General features: G+C 52.0%; 1 protein-coding gene across 3 annotated transcripts; it reads right to left on the bottom strand.

Annotated features, from left to right (window-relative positions):
- Positions 1-1060: 1060 nt before the first annotated feature.
- Positions 1061-21141, bottom strand: Ptch2 (patched 2). 3 transcript variants are annotated; one of them, XM_075945750.1, is made up of 22 exons: positions 20705-21141; positions 20095-20287; positions 11780-11969; positions 11605-11674; positions 11403-11494; positions 10664-10859; positions 9369-9490; positions 9088-9235; positions 8871-9002; positions 8624-8779; positions 8441-8533; positions 8001-8126; positions 7797-7915; positions 7334-7682; positions 6911-7223; positions 5882-6024; positions 5625-5805; positions 5226-5506; positions 5001-5138; positions 2231-2373; positions 2052-2151; positions 1061-1813 (listed from the first exon to the last, which is right to left on the bottom strand). In XM_075945750.1, exons 1-22 carry the CDS (start codon positions 20768-20770, stop codon positions 1622-1624), a joined length of 3543 nt encoding a protein of 1180 aa, XP_075801865.1. In that variant the 5' UTR covers positions 20771-21141; the 3' UTR covers positions 1061-1621. The 3 variants fall into 3 exon arrangements, with proteins under 3 accessions (XP_075801865.1, XP_075801866.1, XP_075801867.1); XM_075945751.1 differs by lacking the exons at positions 1061-1813; positions 2052-2151; positions 2231-2373; positions 5001-5138; positions 5226-5506 and having other exon boundaries at positions 5678-5805; positions 6911-6998; positions 7087-7223; positions 20705-21018; XM_075945752.1 differs by lacking the exons at positions 1061-1813; positions 2052-2151; positions 2231-2373; ... (7 more) ...; positions 8001-8126; positions 8441-8533 and having other exon boundaries at positions 8636-8779; positions 8871-8998; positions 20705-21018.
- Positions 21142-22989: the final 1848 nt, after the last annotated feature.

Raw genomic sequence — 22989 nt, 5'->3', positions numbered from 1 at the left:
TCTGTGTATGTGTTCTTTGCCTTCACGCTGTTTGTCTGCACCTTCTGCAGGTCTGTGCTGTGCTTCTTGGCAAGGTGCAGATTCCCCAGGAACTTGGGGTCGACCCCTTTAAGAGAACTGTAATTTTTTTTTATTTATTTACTCATTATGTATACAGTGTTCTGTCTGCCTGTATGCCTGCAGGCCAGAAGAGGGCACCAGACCTCATTACAGATGGTTGTGAGCCACCATGTGGTTGCCGGGAATTGAACTCAGGACCTTTGGAAGAGCAGGCAATGCTCTTAACCGCTGAGCCATCTCTCCAGCCCCAATTTTTTTTTTATTGATAAAAGGAGAATAAAAAAAATTTCCACCTCCTCCCAGCCTCCCATTTCCCTTCTCCTCCTCCCACTCTTCTCCCCCTCCTCCCAACCTTCTCCCCCTACCCCCACTCCTCTCCCCCTCCCTCTCCAGTCCAAAGAGCAGTCAGGGTTCCCTGCCCTGTGGTAAGTCCTAGGTCCTCCCCCCTCCGTCCATATCTAGGAAGGTGAACATCCAAACTGGCTAGGCTCCCACCAAGCCAGCACATTATGTAGGATCAAAACCCCGTGCCATTGTCCTTGGCGAGAGAACTGTAATTTTACAGAGGTTTCTGTGCCATTTACGGGATTGGCGGTACGTGGTGTGGTTCTTGGGCTCCCTATGGTAACTGGCAGCTCCCGAAGTTCCTTATACTAAGCATTTATGCTTGCCAGTTGCCAAGTACTTTGATAAAACTTCAGCATCTAAGGTCTTCCCCTTTCTCTTTTTTGTTTTTCAAGACAGGGTTTCCCTGTGTAGCAGCCCTGGCTGTCTTGGAACTTGCTTTGTGGACCAAACTGGCCTCAAAATTACAGAGATCCACCTGCTTCAGCCTCCCAAGTGCTGAAATCAAGGACGTGCACCCCCACCACCGGATTTTGAGGTCTTTCCCAGAACCAGACAAGACCAGGACTTCAGGCCCTGACACCACACAAGCCACCTCTGATAGCTAACTTTCACGAGTCATCTAAAAACCAAAAAGCACCAAGGTCATCTGAAATGAGTTGGTATAGAATATATTTTACTCTTTAAAAATAAGACTTTCTGCGGCCATAGCTTCTATGTACAAAAATAAACATCTTCATATAAATAACTCACATGGCAGGAGGGGGAAGAGGTACAGAGGCCTCCTTAGGAGTCACCAAGCAGTGAAGGCCAGGACTGGGAGAATGTGCGGAAGACCCTCAGGCTTGGTCTGCTGAGGTGACAGTTTGGGACAGAAGAGGACAGGGCTGCACTGCAGCCCGAACGCAGTCTTTCACCCCAGCCTGGACCCAGACAGGAGATTCCCATGAGTCCTGTGTGCTAGGATGCTCTCAGCCAAGCAGTAGCCGTTCTCTTCGGGTTATCAGATAAGTTTGAGGTGGCTGAGTCAGGGGAAGAGATGCAGAGAGCGGCACCGGGCCTTCCAGGGATCCACCGTGCATCTCACCCCCCATTCACTGCTTCCCAGGGCAGTGTGGCCCCGTGGGGGTCTCTGCGATTCAGACGACCTTTCAATCAGTGGCTAGACTCAGTCCCCTAGAATAGAGCTGTCAGGAGCTAGGGTGGCAGCGGGGGACTACGTGGGCTCATCAGGGGCTGGGTGGACGTAGGCTCCGGGCAGTGGTGGTGGGTGGAGGGCCACAGTCATGGAGGTAGTCACTCTGGCAAAACTCTGGGGCAGGGTGGCGGGCATGCCCCACCTGAGCCCACCTCCCCGTGGAGCTGCAGAGCTTAGGACCTGTGGGCTCTCCTTGTAGATCTGTACCACCTGGAAGAGACCCCAGTCCCAGTGAGCCCCTTCATGGAGATCACCACTACTGTTGACAGGCTGGGCTCCTGTCAGAGCTCACAATCAAGATTGCCAGGCTGCGCAAACCCTTTGGTCTGGGCCCTAAAAGGGTAAGGCCCGTCCCACCGAAGGCTGAGGGCCTTGGTAATGGGTCTGTCCTGTTTCTTGCTTTGCCATCCCATCCCTGAGGGTGAGCACAGTGCGAGAGTTTGGTCACCTGTGGTGGGGGGCCCAGGATGGAGAGCAATACAGGCAGCAGCAGGAGTCCATGGAGCAGGCCCAGGAGTGTTAGCACTGTCAGCACCACGAAGAAGTACCTGGGGGGAAAGAAGGAGGGTTGGTGGCCAGGCCCTGAGGTCAGGGTGGGTCATCCCCTCTTCCTGAGCCCTCTTGTACCTTATGATGAAGTCAAAGTTGGAACCAGCAAGCATGAGCAGGCCCAGCAATGTGGAGACAGCCCCATCAGTCACAGGGGCAAATGTTTGCTCTAGAGCCCGAGCGGCACGAAGGTTCCGGCTCCCCTGGGCGGTCAGGAAGCCCTAGGGAGAGAGTCCTGGGGTTCTTCCTCTGCCGACCACAGCCAGCTCACCCAGTGTCCCCAGTGGCTGTTTATCTATCTGGGGTGCACCCAGGAGAACTAACTTTGTGGGAATGGTCTGAGAGCATTGCTGAGTCCACTCTGGGAACATGAGAGATGTGTCTGGCCGCACCGAGTGATGCCCAGAGAGGTGTCAATGGTGTTTGGTCAGTTTTGATGACGCCAGGCTGCTCATTCATCAAAGCGCCGCTGCCTATGGCGGCCTTTGTGCCATGATGGTGAGATTATGTCACTTGCAGAGTCCGAAACACTACCCAGCCTTTCACAAAAACCTGTGCACGGGGCCAGCAAGATGGCTCAGTGGAAAAGGGTGCTTGCTGCCAAGCCTGGTGATTTGAATTTATTTTATTTTATTTATTTATTATTATTATTATTATCATTATTATTTTTGGTTTTTCGAGACAGGATTTCTCTGTGGCTTTGGAGCCTGTCCTGGAACTAGCTCTTGTAGACCAGGCTGGTCTCGAACTCACAGAGATCCTCCTGCCTCTGACTCCCGAGTGCTGGGAAGGTGATGATTTGAATTGAATTCCCAGGGCTAACAAACTGGACGGAGGGAACTAGCTATTGCAATTGTCCTCTGGACACGCCTCCCTCAAAATTAAATATGTGTAATAATAAAACGTGTGTGCCAACTCCTGGCCCACACCTGACTTAGGGTAATAATAGAGTAACTTTTTTTTTTTTTTAGATTTTTGTCTTTGTTTTATATGTACGGTTTGCCTGCATGTGTATATGTGCACATCATGTGTGCAGTGCCTGAAGAGGCCATAAGAGAGGCTTTGGGTCCCCTGAGGCAAGTACAGATGTTTTGTGAGTGGCCAAGTGGGTGCTGGAACCTTAATCTGGGTCCTCTGCAAGAGCAGCCAGCACTGTTTACTGTGGAGCTGTCTCCCTAGTTCCTCAGCGTAGCATTTAAAATTCTTTGTGCTCTTCTGCACACTGGCTCCCCCTCCCCCATCAGTGCCGGGGAATATCCGGTCAGGTGTGCATTCAACTACTGAAGTATAGCTATAATCCTTTAGTATTTATTTGAGGCAGGGACTGATGTAGTTTGGACTGGTTTCTGACTTGCTACAAAGCCCAGGCTGGCCTCAAACTCATAGCTGTGGATGAACTCATCCTCCTGCCTCCACCAATCAAGGAAGAGACTGTAGGTGTGTGCCACTATGCCCTATTCATATATTGCTTTATTTTTTTTAAATGTATACAGTGTGCTGTCTATTTTGCCTGCACACCAGAAGAGGGCACCAGGTCTCATTACAGATGGTTGTGAACTCAGGGAATTGAACTCAGGATCTGTGGAAGAGCAGGCAATGCTCTTAACCGCTGAGCCATCTCTCCAGCCCCCTTATTTGCTGGTTTTAGACAAGGTCTTGCAGATCACTATGTAGACTAGGCTGCCCTTTAAACTATGGCAATCCTCCTGTTTTTGACTCCTGAGTGCTTGGATTACAGACGTGTACAATCACAGCAGGCTAGTGTATTGTTCTCACAATCTATTCTGGGGCTGTGGGGACGGGCGAGGAATGCGATTTGTGAGGCTGACTGCTGTGCTGGTGCTTCAGCTGGCCTGTGAGAGTGACGCCCGGGAGAGCCTGCTTTAGCTGGCCTGTGAGAGTGACGCCCCGGGAGAGCCCCGGACTCTCTTCGGCTCTAACACATTTATTTCAGTAGAATCCTCCTTCATACCCACATTGCTATCTGTGCAATTTCTGCTCTCCTTTACAGCAAAACTACCTAAAGGAATTGTTGGTTCCTAGGCATGAGGACACGGCCTAATGGCAGAGCACCTGCCTGGTGTGTACGAGTTTGACCTAAAGTCTAAAACACGACAGTCAGAGGCGGGGGTGAGGGGGGGTGGGAGGGGGAGGGGGGGGTCAGGAGTTCAAGGTCATCCCCAGCCAGGCTAGGCGGTGGGTCAGCCTAGATTATGTAAGACTGCCTCAGGGAAAATAATGTTTTCTGTCTTCCCACCTTCCATTCTGTCTTCACACCATTCCAAACAGGCCTTTCTTTCTCTCTCACCACAGAGAGGCCCTTATTTGCTTACTTATTTACTGGCCATCTAGACTAATTAAGATACAATGATGAAGCCTGCAGAGATAGCTCAGTAGTTAAGAGCACTGGCTGCTCTTCCAGAGGACCTAGGTTCAATTCCCAGCACCCACATGGCAGCTCACAGCTGTCTGTAACTCCAGTTCTAGGAGATCTGACACCTTCACACCAATGCACAGAAAATAAATTTAAATAAATTATTCTAAAAAATAGAATAAAGGGGGCTGGAGACATGGCTCAGAGGTTAAGAGCAGACTGTTCTTCCAGAGGTTCTGAGTTCAATTCCCAGCAACCATCTATAATGAGATCTGGTGCCCTCTTCTGGCCTGCAGGGACACATGCAAGTAGAATGCTATATACATAATTAATAAATAAATCTTTAAAAAAAAATAGAATAAAGGTATGCAACCATTATGCCCATTTTAAACAGTTCCTAGCACACAGAAAGTGATTGCACCCTTTTTGTTAAATACTGATCAGCTGACCTTTCCTCCCAGGGCTTAGGCTTACCAGAGCCACATGAACTGTGAATTCAACACCAATGCCCACAGAGGCCACAAGGATCACCACAGGGATGGCACTCAGCTTGATGCCCAGGAATCCCATGATACCAAAGAGCTCCACAGTCATCATGGCCAGGACCAGCACCTGTGGAGGACAGGGCTCACTCAGGGTCTGCACAGGGCAGGGTGGGTGCTGCTGGGGTCTCTCCCACTCCCTCCTGCAAACACTCACTATGAGGCCGGCTGTCCACGGATCGAGGAGCAGCAGAGCACAGACAAGGAAGGTGCACACCAGCAAGATGCAGATCGCCAACAGGAAGCAGCGTCGCAGCCCCAGATACTGCTCCCAGAAGAGGAAGGGGGAGCCGCTGGGGTAGGCATGTACTCCTGCCTGGCCTGCCTCCGTGCATGCTGCCCGGGCCCCCTCGATGGCTTCTACGAAGTCTGCAGTCTTCTGGAGTCCATGCAACAGGAAGGGGAACTGGGCAAACTCCAAGGGCTGGGCTGCTGGGACTGTGGAGGGGGCAGAGAGACAGAGGGAGGGTGTCAGGATGAGTGGGACAGCGGGCGGGGTGGAGGGTCAGGGCCATGCGGCTGAGGACAGGTTCCAGGCGAGCCCCCCAGCACTCACTGCGAAGGTTCTCCCCAGTGGTATCGTATTTGTCGTGCAGCCATTCCGGAGGTGGGGGATAGAAGTTGGCCTGAGAGGCTGCTAGCCCCAGGGGGTCACTGCTCACCCACACAGTTAGCCCCATGTAGAAGAGTTCTGGTGGAATTAGTCCTTCCTTGTCCACCAGTTTCCTTGTGGTCAGCTGGGAAGGCAGAGAAGGCTTAAGGCCTGGGCCATGTGGTCTAGAGCCCACCAGAGCTCTTTGACCGACTCCTCACCTGGTTGAAATCCAGAGGCTCCTGGGCGTTCCCAGTTTGGATGAGCAGTTTGTAGGCCAGGGCGCCATCCTCAGAGCCGTTGCGGTAAGAGTGGCGGGTAATGCGTCCAGAAGCCCAATCCTGGTCAAATGCAGCCTGGATACCTGCAGTACACAGAATGGGCCAGTGTGGGCGGAGACTGCTCCTCTAAATTTCCCAACTGCTCAGACCCAAATAATCAAACAGAAATATTAATTACAACACTGTTCGACCAATGATTTAGGCATATTCCTAGCTAGCTCTTACATCTTGAATTAACCCATTTCTATTCATCTATGTATTGGCACGAGGCTGTGGTTTACTGGTAAGGATCTGGCATCTGTCTCCTTTGGCAGCTACATGGCATCTCCTTGACTCTGCCTACTTTCTCTCTATATCTCTGTTCAGATTTCCTGCCTGGCCTTGCTCTGCGAAGCCATTGGCTGAAACAACTTTATTCATTAACCAATGGTAATAAAACATATTCCCAGCATACAGAGGGGAATCCCACATCATCTCCCCTCTTCTGTCTAATTTAAAAGAAAGGTTTTAACTTTAACATAGTAAAATTATATGTAACAAAACAGGTATCAAGCAAGAATTACAGTTACAATATTTAGTCTATTTGTATCTGGCAAAATTAAAAAAAAATATACTATCATCTATTTTATCTTTGAGAGTCTAAAGTTTTATATTTATCTTTTATCATAACTAAAGGAAAACTGTAATTATAACTATTTGTCTTCAACTCTATCAAAGACCCCAGAAGGATATAATATTACCTAAGTAAACAGGAAGTGCATTGTAAGCAACTTCCAAAGTTCTAGATTGACAGACATGTCGCTGCCTAGACAGTCACGATGGCTTACGGCTCTAGACTGTGCTTGGAAGCAGTCCGACACGTGAGTCTCTATGGCTCTAGACTGTGCTCTGAAGCCGTCCCACATGTGGGTCTCTATGGCTCTAGACTGTGCTCTGAAGCCGTCCCACACGTGGGTCTCTTGGCCTTACCTTGCAGCCAGCTGCGGTAGTAGTGCAGCCAGGTGCGGGGTGCCTGGGAGGCAGGCGGGGGCAGCACGGCCTTGAGGGAGCTGAAGCGCTGGTGCAGATCAAAGAGGGCACGTTGGGAGTGGGCGTAGTCAAAGCCACCCTGTGTCACCAGGGCCACCTCATACAGGGAGAAGTACCTGAGCTGGGTACTCAGGAAGGCATGTTCCTTGGTGCCCCGAGGTACCACATCTGTCAGGGCCAGCCCATCTTGTACCAAGGTGGCTCCATAGAGGCTCAGGCCCAAAAGTGCCCCAAAGAACACCAGCACCAGGGCCTGTGGAAAACGGGAACTAAGCAGGAGGCCTAGGGCTGCCCTCCATCCAGCCCGCTGCCCTCCTTGGGGCCAGACATGCTGAGTCCCTGTTCTGCCGCACCTGGACTAACCTTGGCTTGTGTCTGGAGCAGTAATGGAGCAAACTGATATCGGGCAAAATGGGCAAGAGTCCAGTGGGCACAGAGCAGGGGCCTGCAGGCTGCCTTTGGCCTCGCCCCCTCCTCCTGGCCTAAAAGGTCCCGTGTGGACCCTCCAGTGCCGTAGGGTTCAGAGCCCAGTGGGTCGGAAGGTGGGGATATCAGGTGGGTTTGAGGAGGCAAAATGGTGACTACGTGCTGGCTGCTGGCTTCGCAGTGGGTGAAAGCTTGCACCGTGGCCGTCAGGTGGGCAACGCCCACCGGCACTGTTCTGTCCCCTAGCTCCTGGGGCAGGATCTGAATGACTTGAGCAGGACAGGGGCTGAAAGAGTCAGAGAGAAGCCGGTGAGTCATGCGCTAGCCGCGGGGGAGAGGACAGCTAGGATGAGGTTGAGGAAGGAAAAGAGCCGAAAAGAGCGGGCACCCAGGGACAGACCTAGAGAAGCAGCAGAGCACGTCTAGGCGTTGGCGGTGGCGGCGGCAGAGGTCGAGGCTGAGGATGGCCGGGAAGACGAGCATCACCGCTGCGAAGTTGCAGCCAACCACTATAGCCGCCTGGGAGACAGGATAAAGGCCCGATGAAGCGTGCTCAGAGCTCCATGGCCACCACAATCCCACCTGCCCATTCATGAGGCCTCACCTGGAGAGAAAAAGCCCGCAATGCAGGGATGGGAACCAGGATGGCCATGAAGAAAGCAACCATGTTGTTGATGGATGTCAGAGCGACACTCGTGCCCGTGCGCCTCAAACACTCACCCATTCGCTCCTGCCGGGACAGAACAGGGACACACTCTCAGGTCACAGAGGAGGGGAGGCTCAGAAACTTGGCAGGGAAGGAATTCAGATGCCACAGCAGTCAACTACGAATGGGCACGTGCCGGCCTAAGGTCTTGAATTACATCACTGATCCTACGCCAGCCCTCAGGACCCCAGCGCGGCTACTGTTACTCCCATTTCTGTGCGCGCAGATGGATGCACAGAAAGGTTAATGAGCCGATCAGACAAGATTACTCAAACCAAGAGGCTCTTAACCACTTTGATGAACTTTAGCTGGGCCCAGGCTGATGGACGGGTTCTTACTGGGAGAGGGGTGTCGGGGGGAGCCTTTGTGAAGGCATGCGCCAGCAGGAATACGTCATCCACGCCGATGCCCAGAGCCAAAAAGGGCAGGACCTGGAGGGGCAGAGGGGGGACAATCAGGCATCGGGAGGAACCGTGTAGCTTGGGACGACCACTGAAGGCTGCCCCCGAGTCCTGGTCTACCTGAGTAGTAGCGGCATTGAAAGTGATGCCAAGCAGGGCACAAAGTCCAAGGCCTGAGGCCACTGCCAGGGCCACCAGCAACACCCCAGCAAGACCTACGGCCCCCTGGGACTGGGCACAGTCCCACCGTAGCATTGTTACGCAGGCATAGGCCAGCTGTGGGGAGAGGACACAATCTCAGACAGGGACTTCCAGGGTGGGAACTTGCTGGGTGGGGTGAGGCAGGGCTGCTAGATGTGGGACCCACCATGAGCAGGTAGCCTCCCACCACGCGGGTGGCACTGACTTCAGAGAACTCGTGCAGGATATCGTCCAGGCTGGTGGAGGAGAAGGCATGGATCTGCTGGGACGCGTTGGCAGGCAGAGCTTCCTGGGCTAGCTGGGGAGACAGGGTGGCCGTGAGGGGGAAGGAGGGAGGGAGGGGTGGTCTCAGCGAGCTCGCCTTTGGCTCTGCCCACACTGACCTGCACGAAGCGCCGCTGCCAGGTCTGTAGCACTGTGCTGGCCTGCTCCTCGCTCCAGCCGATGTCGTGCGTCTGGTAGTCACCCCGGAAGTGCTCATACAGCTGACGGGGACTCATTAGCAGGAAGGTGCTCTGCAAGGCTTCTGCCCTGGTTGGGGATACAGCAGGGGCGGGGGGGGGTGTCAGAGCTTGTGGGTCTTTGGGGCGCTTTCTCCAGAACTGCCTAGCATTACAGTGTGGAACGTCCAAGCACCCTCACCAAGTCCCAGGGGACGCCCGACCTCAGCAGCTGTCCTTGGAGATCCCTGGCCGTGCCCCCCAGCAGTAGCTCCTCTTGCCAGTGCATGAACTTGTGGGAGAAGCCATGACAGCCCCCACTCAGCTCTTGAGCCACACTGGGAGCCTAGAGGGGAAGAGAAAGAGCTTTATAAATCTTTAGGATTTTAAAAATTATATTTATTTATGTGTGTGCACATGTTTGAGCATGCAAGCATGCTACGGTGTGTATGTGGAGGAGGCAGAGGTCGGAGGATAGCTTCTGAGATTGTTTCTCTCTCTCTCTCCATCATGTGGGTCCTGGGAATCAAACTTGGGTCATCGGGCTTGGTGACCCTTCACCTGCTGAGCCACCTCAGCAGCCCTGAGTTGAATATAGCGAGAGCTCTAAGAGGCCAGGGATAATGCGCCGTGGTGGAGCACCCACCTAACGAGTACACACAGGGCTCTGGATTCGATCACCATTACTATCACACACGGAAAAGGAGAGGTGGAAGTGTGATCCAGCCCAGCCCGGTGATACACATCTGTACATCTGCACATCCAGCAACCAGGACGTGTGTGTGTGTGTGTGTGTGTGTGTGTGTGTGCGCGTGCGCGCGCGCGTGCTCTCCAGAGGACACAGGAGGAATCAAAGGTCTGGAAAATGGGTTGTTGGAAGGAAGAGGCATAATCACAGAGGGCTCTGAGAGCAGCCCCACCACCAAAGATGGAGGCACTTGGGATATGAGCTATGATAGTCGTAGCTAGCTTTATCTTGCATCCTTTGTTGTCCAGGTTGGCCTTAAACTCACTATGTATCCAGCCTGACCTTAAGCTTCTACTCTGTTTCTACCTCTGGAGTGTGGGGGCTACAGGCATGAGCCATCATGACCAATTTTTTTTGTTGTTTTGGTTTGGTTTGGTTTTTTAAGACAGAGTTTCTCTACGTAACAGTCCTGGCTGTCTTCACTCTGTAGACCAGGCTGGCCTTGAACCCAAAGATCCACCTGCTTCTACCTGCAGACAGTGCCTTTCGGAAGGCAGAGGCAGGCGGATCTCTGTGAGTCTGAGGCCAGCCTGGTCTACAAGAGCTAGTTCCAGGACAGGCTCCAAAGCTACAGTGAAACCCTGTCTCGAAAAACAAAAACAAACAAATAAAAAAAAAGCATGCACCACCACTGCCCGGCAAGAACAGAACACTTGTGTGTGTGTTTCCAGAAAACAGATATGGGCAGAGCACCTCTCAGAACACAGAGACACAGGGAAGAGAGAAGGGTGGGAACCCTTCTTTTCTTGGCAGATCTGGCCAGGAACCCACCTGTCTGCTGTGATGGTTGGGGGCACTAGGTGGGCAGTGGGGGTCATCGGGATCCAGACAAGGTCGCCCAACGTAGGCCTGGCCCACCTGTGCTTTTTCTAGCAGCTCCCTGAAGCCCTCCAGAGAGGCGAAGGGGCCAAGCTCCTCTAGCAGCCGCTGGGGATCCAGGTTGGTCCACTGAATATCAGGACGGCCCCTGGGGAAAGCAAGCCCGTGGTTAATGAAGGTCAGAAATCAATGCCTGCCCGCAGACTTCTGCCATAGGCCCTGCTTCACTCTGCGGACCTCTTCCACAAGGAGAGTGTAAGAGGTGTGGCTTGCCTCAGCTACCAGCCTGCTGCAGTGAGCTTTAGACACAAAAGGGGCTAAGACAGACCTTGGGATATATGTGCTTGATACGTGGACAGGTCAGAAAACCTCACTACTCCACACTAAGATGGCCAGACCCGCACCTGTGTCTAACAGGCTTTCTTTTCATTCCAAGCAACAACTCAGTTGACAGTCAGTTGCTGCGAGCAGGAAAGTCTCTAGAGATCTTTGCCTGAGGTGTGTGTTCTGTCTAAACCAGACAGGCCTCCTTCCCTTCGGAGGTGAGGGAGAGGCAGGTGGAGAGCCTTGAGCAGCCCTTAGCAAGGCTTTCACCACCCTTTTCACTCACGCCCCCACACCTCTCCTTTCTTCGGGGGAGTCCCTGGCAGGAGATGAAACAGGCTCCAGGGGCGGCTGGGGCGGCACTCACGGCAAGTAAGCAGAGCCCCCTTGGAGTTTGGCTCCCTCCCAGAAGCAGTCAAGCGGGGTGAGGATCACACACGGGAACAGCTTCTCGATCATCTGCCAAGGACACCCCGGGTCAGTAGGATACCCTCTGCAATCCTCCCAACACCCCACCTCCAGTGGAGGCTCGGAGCCTTCCCACAGTGACTCACCCTGGGGGCACTCACCCGCTCAATCATCCCATTTTCAATGAGTGGAACTCCTGACTTGTAGCAGATTTTGTTCAAATCCCAGGACCTGCCAAGGCCAGGGCACAGGTGAGCAGTAGGCTAGGGACCCCTGTTCTAGAACTTCTGCAGCATGCGTCCGCGCCCAGCCACCCAGGGCCTCAGCCAGACTTACTTCCCATAAAGTGACACTTGAACTTTACTGGCTGTGAGGGCAGCCTGGAGGTGAAGGCCAAGCGCCTCGGCAGTGAGGACGTTTCCCCCCTCCTGGCGTGCAGTCTGAATCAGCATCTGAGAGGTGTAGGCAGCCTCCTCGCCCAGCTTCTCTCTGGTGTAGTGCAGCTCCTGGCTCACCCGGCTGTCCACTGCCGGAGCAAAGAGAAAGGGCTGGGGAAAGGGCCCAAGTAGAGCACGGTGGTCTAGAGTCCAAGCATGACCCACGCTGGCTGGGGCTCAGTGCAAGGGCTTGAAGGTTTGCACGGGTGTCAGTCCATGGTAGAGGGCCTGCCCAGAAGGTATAGGGCCCTGGGCTCAATCTCAGCACCAGAAGGAAGATATCAGTGTGAGCACCCTCACAGGTACGGCACCCTCAGTCCCACTCTGCTTAGCTGGGCAGACCAAGGAGGGACCACAGGGGCCTGTGGGGAGGGTTTGCTCAAAATCTGGTCTAGAGGCTGCTTCTAGTCAGGAGCATGGGCAGTGATGGCTGTGCCTGGTAACGACAGATCCCGCAGCCCATGGGCAACGGGGAGTCAGTCTTCAGTGTCCTGCTTCCTGATACCGGGGCAAGGAGGGTTAGAGACCCAGACTCCATTCCTCGGCCTCACTGAGAGCCACGCCTGCGGCATCCCTCAAGTTCTGTATTACACGAGCCATGGAGTCACCCACGCTGCCTGGAGGCCTTGCTTGAGAGCCACAGTCACCCTCTAGAACCCACCTACACTTGTTCCCTGCCTTCCCCTACCCCATTCTATGGCTCTGGCTGGTCTAGAACTAGCCAGGATGTTCTCAAACTTGGGACAATTCTCCTACCTCTGCTTTCCAAGTGTTGGGCTTATAAGTGTGTGCCACCATTCCCAACAGCCAATCTCTTTTTCAAGACCACAGGCTCTCTTTTCTCTTTAAAGATTTATTTATTTATTTTATAGACAAAGTTCTGCCTGCATGTATGCCTGTAGGCCAGAAGAGAGCACCAGATCTCATTATAGATGGTTATGAGCCATAACGTGATTGCTGAGTACTGAACCCAGGTCCCCTGGAAGAGCAGCCAGTGTTTCTAACCCCTGAGCCATCTCTCCAGCCCAGGGCCACACAGATTTTCTATCCAGGCCACTTCCTCTTCTTCCCTGCCCACCACTGTCCCGGGTCTCTACTGCGGTACTGACTCCACCATGCTTAGGTTAGCAGCTGCTACATTGGAAGGAAGGCGGACAGGACAAACGTCCCTGTAAGTGAGGGCATGGAGGCATGGGAGGAGGGAGAAAATGGGGAAGACTTGATAAGAAAGCGGGGGAAAGAAACACAACTTAAAATACACCAGCAGGACTAAAGAATCCTCGGGATAAAATGTCAGACAAAGACAAATGTCAGCTCACAAGGGTGACGGCAGATAGCAGGGTAGAGAGAACACACTGTACTTGGGAGGAGGCCATGGGTTCAGGCGCTAGAACAAGGCTCTCGTCAGGCCCTGCTGCTGATGCTCTGTGTCTTGGCAAATTATTATCCCTGAGCCTCAATTCTCACCTTTATTTATTTATTTTAAGATATTAAAAAGAGGGGCTGGAGAGATGGCTCAGTGGTTAAGAGCATTGCGTGCTCTTCCAAAGGTCCTGAGTTTAATTCCCAGCAACCACATGGTGGCTCACAACCATCTGTAATGAGATCTGGTGCCCTCTTCTGGTCTGTAGGCATACAGACAGAACATTGTATACTAAATAAATAAATATTTAAAAAAAGATATTAAAAAGACTTTTTAGGTTTATTTATTTTATATATACAAATTTTTACTTAGTTTATATATGCAAATGTTTTGTCTGCATGCATGTATGTATGTCTGGGGCCCCCAGAGGTCAGATCTTCTGGAACCGGAGTTATGGATTTTGAGCCACCATGTGGGTGCTAGGAATTGGACCTGTGTCTCTGGTAAGAGTAGCCAGCGCTCTTGCCCACCAACCCGTCTCTCAAGCCCATATTAGTGTGAGGCTGAGTGTGGAGACTCTGACTCCAGCTTCAGAAGCGGAAGCTGGAGGACTGGTGTTGGGTTCCATAGGCTTACAGCACCCTGGTAGACTGGTGTTGAGTCCTACCGGCTTACAGCAGCCTGGCTACACGGTGAGCCCTGTCTCAAACACCAACCAAGCAACCCAACAAAGAAACAGGCGGCTAGCGCGCCACCCTGGTAGTATTAGAACAAAGGCAGCGGAAAGACCTAGGAAACAGCCCAGAGGTGCGATCTGGAGTTGCAGCAGGTAGTTGCCAGAAGAGAAATGACAACACAGGAAAAGGAGAGGAAACCAGGGGAAGACATGACTGTGCACAGCCGGGAAAAGCCGAAGAGCATCTGCTAAGCTGGTTCTCTAGAAGCGGGGTACACCTGGCTAACCAGCGCACACCCCACCTTCGTGGTAACAGCATGTGCTGTGCAGGAGCTCTATTCTACATCCCCTTAATCCATGACTTTTTTTTTCTTTTTTGAGAGAAGGGCTCACGTAGCCCAGGCTGGCCCTGAACTTGTTACGTAGTTGAGGGTGATGCGGAACTAATAATCTTCCTGCCTCCCACAGAGATAAACATGCCTGCTTCTAGGCAGTGCTGGGGATGGACCAGGGCTTTGCGGGAACTAGAAGTCACTCTCCCCGCTGAGCTACACCTCATCTCTGGACCCTCCACTCCTTTTGTTTTTGCAATGGGGCTTCACAGAGTCCAGGCTGTCCTCAAATTTTCTACGTAGCTGCGGCTGGTACTTAAGTAGCTGAGGTAGGATTGAGTTGATTAAGCTGTGAATTTAAGGCCAGCTTGAAGTACTATATGAGATCCTGTCTGAATAACAACAACAATGGATTACTACCTACTAAATTAACAAAAATTTAAAACTGACAGCATTGCTGGACTATAGAGGTCCACCACGGAGTGGAATCTGGTACGTTGTTTCAGTATGCTCGCAAGTACTAGTCCAAAAATTTTGCTTTTAGGGGCTGGAGAGATGGCTCAGCAGTTAAGAGCACTGACTGCTCTTCCAGAGGACCCGGGTTCAATTCCCAGCACCCACATGGCAGCTCACAACTGTCTGAAAATGCAGTTCCACAAGATCTGACACCTTCACATCAATGCACATAAAATGAAGTTAAATAAATCATTAAAAAATTATTTTTTAAAAAGTCGCTTTTAAGGATGTAAGAGCTATTGTAGGGTTCACGTCTTGTGATCAAGACAGGAATTAGCAGGTTCTGAGCAGAGTCTGGATGAATGACCTGATATTTTCATCATCTGACAAGCCAGTAAGAGGCGGCCATTGGAATCAGAAAAGGGGTTCAGGAACCATGGCTGTGCACTAATAAAGGTTTGGGGTTTCGATACTGTTAAGAGATAGCCAGTGGGCTAGAAAGTTGGCTTAGCAGTTAAGAGCACAGGCTGGTCTTTCAGAGGAGCCGGGTTCAATTCCCGGTACCTACATGGCATCCATGTAGCTGCCTGCCACTCCAGCTCCAGGGGATCTGATAGTTTCTGGACTCTGCAGGCACTTGGCAAACACGTGGTGCACAGGCATGCACGCAGGCAAACACCATGCACATAAATACACGAGAGAGCGAGCCAGGGAAGAACCATAACGAGACCAAAGGAGAAGAGACTGAATTGGACAGACAGTGGGGGTGGGGGTGGGGGTGGGAGTGGGGGTGTGGGGGCTCACAGAAGAGCCCGGCCTCTGCAGACTCTGAGAGGAAGAAGCAAGGACAGGGAGGCCCCAAGCAGGCACAGGGGCTGACTTGGCCGGAGTTCTGTGTACTCCAGGGGGCGATGGGAAGGCAGATTTGAATGAAGGCGAGGTTGATTTATTTCCTTAGCCTCTTTGCTAGCCGACTGATTTCACTAGCCATTCTCAGAAAGGCCGCTGATTCCTCCCTAGCGCCACAGGACAAAAACACATTTTCCAAAGTGCCAATCACAAAAGCGCATTGCATTTTGCTAACTGAAGGGATTCATCAGTAACATACTCTCGCCAAGTTGAACACAGGAAATTGGCTAGGAGGTTTTTCAACTTTTTTTCCAGTTTATTTTATCAATCTATCTATCTATCTATCTATCTATCTATCTATCTATCTATCTATCTATCTATCCATCCATCCTCCATTTACCTACCTTCCCACCTATCAACTTATGCACTAGTATTGAACACAGGCTATACATGCTAGGTAAGCAAGTTACCACTATAGCCTCAGTCCTTTTTTAAAAAAGTACTTTTAATTATGAGCGCATATGTGTGCCTGTGGATGTGTGCCAGTGTGTGCCTGTGTGTGCGCATGTGCACGCGCGTGTGAAGGCTAGAGGTTAATACGTTGTGTTCCCCTCTGTCACTCTGTTTTTTGAGACAGGTTCTCTCACTGAACCTGGGTCTCACCATTTCTGCTGTGGCACAGGGCCTAGGGTCCACTTGTGTCTGCTCTGCCCACCCCAGTGCTGGAGTTACAGATGTGTGCCCATGGCCTTCACACAGGTGTTGGGTCACGTGCCTGTGTGGCAAGCAAGCACTTTGCCCGCCGAGCTACCTACCCGGTCCTAATACTTTGAGACACCATTTCAATAACCTGCCAAGGCTGGTCTTGAATTCACTCTAGCCCAGGAAGTCCTCCAACTATCTCAGCCTACCAAGTAACTGCGATGATCGGCCCGTGCAAACAGGCTCAGCCTTCATCACTTTAAAGAGACACAGGATGGAGTGTGGCGGTGCACGTCTTTAATCTCAGCACTTAGGAAGGCACAAGGCAGGAGCATCATCCCTCAGCATGAAGAAGTTCGCGGTCAGTCTGGCCTACAGGAGACAGGGTCTGCCTTTGTATCCCTGGCTGGCCGAGAGCTCTCAACACACTCCTGCCTCTGCTTCTAAAGGCATAAGCCACCATGTCCAGATATGACTTCAGCTTCCTTGTCTTTTCCTCCATTATCATTCTCACCATTTGGCCCAGACTGGTCTTGAACTCATCTCCCCAGTGCCACCATGTCCAGGAGCAACAGCATCTTGGGATAAGCCTGAGGACAAGTCTCATATGCTGAAGACAGAGAGGAAAGAAAGAACCTGGGTCCTGGCTGCTGTCCTTCATCTGCCAGACTAATCACCCAGAATTCTCTATTGCCAAATCTCCTGTTACAAGAACAAAACCTCAGCCTTCTTCCTTCCTGTGCTATGGACCCCCTTCCCTCTCTTTCATGTGGCTACAAGGACTCCTAACGATATAATTACTAGTGTTCTGAAGAAGATTGAAAAGGTCTTAACTGTGGCACCATCACAGGATGGGAAGGATGGGTTAATTGCAAGAGACATTAAAAAGAGGAACCAATAAATGAGAACTGGGACCGGCTCCTATGGATTTAGCTTTGAGCTGCCGCTGATGCCACCGACAGGTGGGTGATCGACAGGTGGGTGATCGTGTCCTGCCCTCACATCAAAGGGCTGACGGCTCCTTATCTTCGAGTCAGGCTATCTATCTGTGTGTGCACGCATGCAGGTGTGCATGTCTGTGTCCAAACAAAGAAGGCAAAGGGCGGGGGGCTCTGTCTCCTTGAAGCCAGGCTTTGTGTTTTCTTGGGTAGGCCTGAAGCCAACAAATCCCAGACGCTGGGATTATGCACACGTGTGTGTGTGTGTGTGTGTGTGTGTGTGCGAGAGAGAGAGAGAGAGAGAGAGAGAGAGAGAGAGAGAGAGAGAGAGAGACTCTGCTACATGGGTGCTGGGATCTGAGCTCTGGTCCTTGAGATTGCGCAGCTAACACTCCTAACTACCCAGACATCTTCCCAGCCCTTCCACCTCATTTTCTTTTCTTTTCTTTTTTGCTTTTTCGAGACAGGGTTTCTCTGTAGCTTTGGAGCCTGTCCTGGAACTAGCTCTTGTAGACCAGGCTGGTCTCGAACTCACAGAGATCCGCCTGCCTCTGCCTCCCAAGTGCTAGGATTAAAGGCGTGTGCCATCACCGCCCGGCTCCACCTCATTTTCTGAGACACAGTTTGTGCCTGAGCCTGGAGCTCGTGGTTTCAGTGAGACTAGCTGGCAGTCCCAGAATCCGCCTGTCCCACTCCCCAGTGCCGGGGCTGCATCTGGCTTTTCCGTGGATGCTGGGGATCACACTCAGGTTCTCACGCGTGTACATGTAAGTGCGTTCCTCACTGAGCCATCCTCCAAGCCCCCCCCCAAAAGAAATTTAGGAAAAGCAAAGGAAAACAGGTCACATTTTACAGCCGAGGAGGGCCTTGACCTCTGTTTAAAACTCTGCTGACTGAGGTCCTGCTCCTTCTACTTCCTATCCTAGCAAAACTAGAAACAAAAAAACCTCTGAGGCTCTCAATTTGATCAGCTCCTCATCGGGAAGGGTGTTAAATGGGGAGACTTAACTACAGAGCTACAGAGAAGTGATCATGTCATGGTCACTGCTTTTAGACAGTGATCCTACTAATCTCAACACAAAGGCGTCTACAGCAAGAGGATCCCAAGGATGACACGGGGAGGCCATATCCCAAAGGGTCTAGGAATCAACTACCCCGATTACAATTCCTTCCTCCCAACAGCAGAAACGGGCAGAGTCCCTCCTTTGAAGGAGGGCAGGAGGGGGATGAGCGAATGTGGATGTTGAAGCAGTGTTTAATTGGGGAAGATCTGGGGAATGCAGAAAGAGGAAGGGAAGGGCGCGGTGTGTGTGTGTGGGGGGGGGAGACTCACTTTATTGTGGCAGGATATTCAAAAGTCGTTTGAGACCACCCAGGCAGCCGTGGTTTCTGTGGGCGCACGCACACATGCGTGTATGCACATGTGGATCCTGATGCTGGTGCAGGCTGGCAGGCAGGGAGAAACATCTGCTCTGGACCCTAGGGCTGTCTTAAGAGGGTGAGCGCTTAGGAGTCTGCCGAGGGCTGGGGGAGGGTGGAAACTGGAGTGTGGGAGCCCAAGATGCAGGAAGGCGCCAGGAACGTTTGCTCCGTATCCTAGGACTTGCCAGCATTTGAAATAACTCAAGGGTGCGAGACAGCGACCTGGGACCTGCCCTGGGTGTGGGCCAGGGCTGGGGAGGTCTGGGGATGGCTGCAAATGCAGATTCCCCAGGAAGGACAGAGAAGCCTGGGACTTCTTCAGACAGCTGCCAGACGAAACCAGGCGTCAGGGAAGAATAGAGCTGTGCTGAAATTATCAATTGCTTAATGCTCCCATTAGGAAGTGGGGATTTGATCCCATTTGACCCTGACTATTGTCTCAAAGTGCAGTCTAGGCTACTTCTCCACTCCAGGGCTGCAGGGCCCTAGGTGCGTGACATTTCTACCCAGAAGTCCAGTCAGATGGTATGATCAAGGGTTCCTATCCTTCCACACCTAACTTTTCTTTTTTTCTCTGGCTTTGCCCCCTTCCCAATGTCAGGGATCAAACCTAGCTAGGGTCTTGGGCATGCTAGACAAGCCGTCTGCCGTCAGCTACATCCCCAGCGATCTCCTTTCTGGCTGTCCTTTTCTCTCTGTCTCTCTGAGACAGGCTATTGTTGAATTCCAAGACTGAAGCGATTCTCTTGCCTCAACCCCTTGAGTAGCTAGAACCACTGTCTAGCTTCCAGTTTCCCGGTCCCTCCCTGCCTTCTCTTATACAACATGACTACCCTCTGCTTTGTTTTGTGTGGAACTTATCCCAGCACACATTTTACTTTCCTTGGCTACCAAGAAACGAGTCTTGTTCCGTTTGTTAAACTTTGATGTACAATTAAAAAAAAAGGAGGGGGGCTCACTGGGTGGCGGTGGCACACACCTTTAATGGCAGCACTCAGGAGGCAGAGGGAGGAAGATCTCTGAGTTCGAGGTCAGCCTGGTCTATAGAATAAGTTCCAGGATAGCCAGGACCATACAGAGAAACCCTGTCTCAATGAAAAGAAACAAAACAACCTAGCTATAAAGGTTAAACACACACACATACGATCAAAGCTAAATATTCTAGAAGCTTAGTCATAGGAGCCTATCATCTAGAGGTGTCCATTTCTGGGTGAGGGAGGTAGAGGGGGAGGCTGAGGGTACAGCTTGATGGTGGAGTCTTGCCTGCATGCACAATGCCCTGGGCTCCATTCACAGCCCTGAGGAAGACTGGGGGAGAGGCAGGCATTCTCCAACATGCCCAGATACCCAGACTCGGGAGACTCCCCTCCAGATCCTTGACCAGGTCTGCTGGGGCTCAGTGACCAGTTCCTCATCCTGACCTTCGTCTTGGGCTTCCACCAAGCAAAGCAGCTATGGCCAGTGTCGGCAACTCACCTTCTACCCAGAGCTGTTCCAGGTCTGTCTCAATTACGGCCACTCGGAGACCCAGTGCCAGAGCCCCAAAGGCCACCAGTCCCAGGAAGAGCACTTTACCACAGTGTCTCTGGATCCTGCACCCCAGGGAGAAGAGGAGGCCTTGGAAGTGAGCACGAAGCCAGAGAGGAGCCTGCAGGCTCCCAGCTAGGATCTGGGATGGAAAGAGAAGGGTCAGCCAGGTGTCAGCTTAATACAGAACCCTTCCCATGTCTCTCTCTGTCAAGTCCTAGTTTCCTGACTTCCGGATGCAGGGCAGGAAGCAGCTACAGATAGAGACTTCAAATTGAAGACTTAACTCTCTTCCGCTCTGCCTTCTCCACAAGCACACCTGAGAATGCCCCCCCCCCCTTTTTTTTCAGCGTTGTGAGCCATGAACACACACTAGCTGTCAGTTGGGCACAGAGGCAAACCCACAGACGTACTGTTTTCACTGTCCGGATGATAGGACAGTGAGCTAGCGCTCACTCGTCTTCACAGATCCAGTAACACTTGACCAGAAACCATCACACACCCCGCAGACGGTCAAGTGACAGACAACCCTGCTTCTTCTAGCTTCTCTTCTACTCACCTGAGGAGGCCGAGCTGGAGGTGTGTAGCTTGGAGGCAGCTCTCCAAGAGACAGCGACCGAACCATGCTGGTGAGGATGGGGGGCGCGAGCGCCCCCAACCTGCGTTATCTGAGCGCGTCCATAGGCTAGTTCGGCCCCTTGTGCCGTCCGGCTTCGCCTGGGGATTCCTAGGGGCCGCGAACGTGCGATCGTGGGGGAGACGCGGGTGCAGACGCACAGGAACAGCCCGGAGCTGCGGTGCGGGGTGGCTCAGGTCCGCGGCGCTAAGTCCCGCTGGATCTGTGGACCGTGCTCCAAAGTGGGCTCCGCGTGTGGGTGGAACCGGCTGGCTGAGAAGCACCTCACAGCTCCACAGCTCAAGGTGGCGACTGCTGATCTCTCGGGAAGCAGCAGGAGCCTCAGAAAAAGGAGCGGGCCGGGGTGACGCCCTCCCATTGGCTGAGGGGGCCGCAAATTACCCACAGCCCGGCTGCCGGATCCGTTGCTAGGTAACGGCGCCGCAGGGGGCGGGGCAGGAGACCACCCAGGCAGGGCCACCCCTTGCCTCGCCTCCCCAGTTCGCCTCCCCGCCCGCGGGGCCCAGGGGGAGGAGAAGGGAGGGCGATCCTGGAGGCGCTAGTCGCTGGCCAAGTGTAAGTCAGGATGTTGAGAAAGGGAGTCTGCTGGTCCCCTTAGGGCCACCCTTTCTTCCTGACCCAGCGCAACCCCAAGGAGCTCCTTTCCACTCTCTCCGTGTAGGCCAGAGTCATCGCTCTAAAATGCTTATCTCATGATTGATCCAAAGCCCAGGACCCAGCACCATCCAAACTATAGCTAAAGCTTCTTCTCCCCTAAGTGCCTCACACCCACTCAGTTGCCTTCCAGTCCCGAATCGCCCTCAGTAATTTCCTAAACTCGCCATGTTGTTCAGAGTCTTTGTACATGTTGGGGCCCCTTTGTCAAACCTGAACTAGAATCATTCAGTCCAGACTTTGGGAAGATTTCCTTGACTCCCTTTTGCTCTAACGGATAATTGCTTTTTTCTTTGTGGTTCTTATCAACATTCAGTTTTTGTGTACTGTATTTTTTAAAAGTTTGTTTGAAGATGTTTTTTGAGACAGGGTCTCAGGTAGCACAGGTTGGCCTTGAACTCCTGATCCTATTGCCTCCACCTCTCAAATTCAGGGATTATACAGACCTGTACTGCGCAGACTGTCCTATGTGTGGTGACATAACTTATGTATAGCAACTGAAAGTCTGTTTTCCCAGCTAGAAAGTAAGCGGTGCTCAGGGGTATTGAGTACGTTCCTAAGAGCTGAAGAAACCAGGTGTAGCCCGTGGGGGTGGCAGCTCCTTTAATCCTAGCACTCGGGAGGCAGAGACAGGTGGATCTCTGTGAGTTCCACCTCAACACAGTCTACACAGAGAGTTCTGGGACAGCCAGGGCTACCTAGAGAAACTCTGTCTCAGAAAACAAACAAAATAAAGTTTGGGAGAAAGAAATACTGCAATAAATCCATTATTCTGATACTGCTAACACATCTGGTGAGCCTCTTGCTCAATTCTTTCAGACTTTTTAATCATTATATCATAAATATTTCATGTTACTACCCATCATTTAGAGTGTCCTTAGGACAGATTCCCAGAAATGAGGTTGTTTGGGTCAAAAAGCATGAATATGTTTTTGGTCTTGCTACATATTGCCAAACTTTTTGAGAACTTGGGTGAATTAACATCAGCTCCAGGGTTTAGTCTTAGGGACCAACAGCTAGGCTGAGGGGTGGGATCCTAAGGAGGCATCAGTGCATCTGTCTACAGCACTGATGCCCTGTGGCCGAGTGGCACCTGGACATGAAAGGAAGCCAGAGAGAGAGAGCTCAGCAGTTAAGATCACCTCCCAGCACCCACAGTTCACAACTGTCCGTAACTCGGGTGCCAGGATAACCTTCTGGCCTCTGAGGGCAACTTCATACACACGATAAACATACAGACACACAGGCACATACACATAAATAAAGAGAAGTATTTTTAAAAGGCAGCCAGGTAGTGGTGGCACACATCTTTAATCCCAGCACTCAGGAGGCAGAGGCAGGTGAATCCCTGAGTTCAAGCCCAGCCTGGTCTATGAAGCAAGTTCCAGGACAGGCTCCAAAGCTACACAGAAACTCTGTTTCAAAAAATCAGGGGAAAAAAAAAAAGAAGACAGGAAGCCTGTAAGCACAGTACTTTCCCCCTGCCATAAAAAGAAGCCTCTGCTGAAGAAGTGTACCCCTAGCAAGACTCTGGAAATAGAAGCAGCTCTGAA

This window comes from Microtus pennsylvanicus, chromosome 13, assembly GCF_037038515.1.
Source record: "Microtus pennsylvanicus isolate mMicPen1 chromosome 13, mMicPen1.hap1, whole genome shotgun sequence".
NCBI lineage: Eukaryota > Metazoa > Chordata > Mammalia > Rodentia > Cricetidae > Microtus > Microtus pennsylvanicus.
The sequence above is the reverse complement of the archived record's forward strand: the minus strand, read 5'-3'. Positions and strand labels throughout refer to the sequence as shown.

Bases quoted from the DNA above. Each gene is read 5' to 3' on its own strand.
- Ptch2 (XM_075945750.1), bottom strand. From the start codon at position 20,770: ATGGTTCGGTCGCTGTCTCTTGGAGAGCTGCCTCCAAGCTACACACCT. The intron at 7,224-7,333 runs GTTAGTCCAGGT...CGTTTTCCACAG, and splicing joins TGCTCCAGACACAAGCCAAG to GCCCTGGTGCTGGTGTTCTT. The intron at 5,806-5,881 runs GTGAGGAGTCGG...CTGCCTTCCCAG, and splicing joins AGCCTCTGGATTTCAACCAG to CTGACCACAAGGAAACTGGT.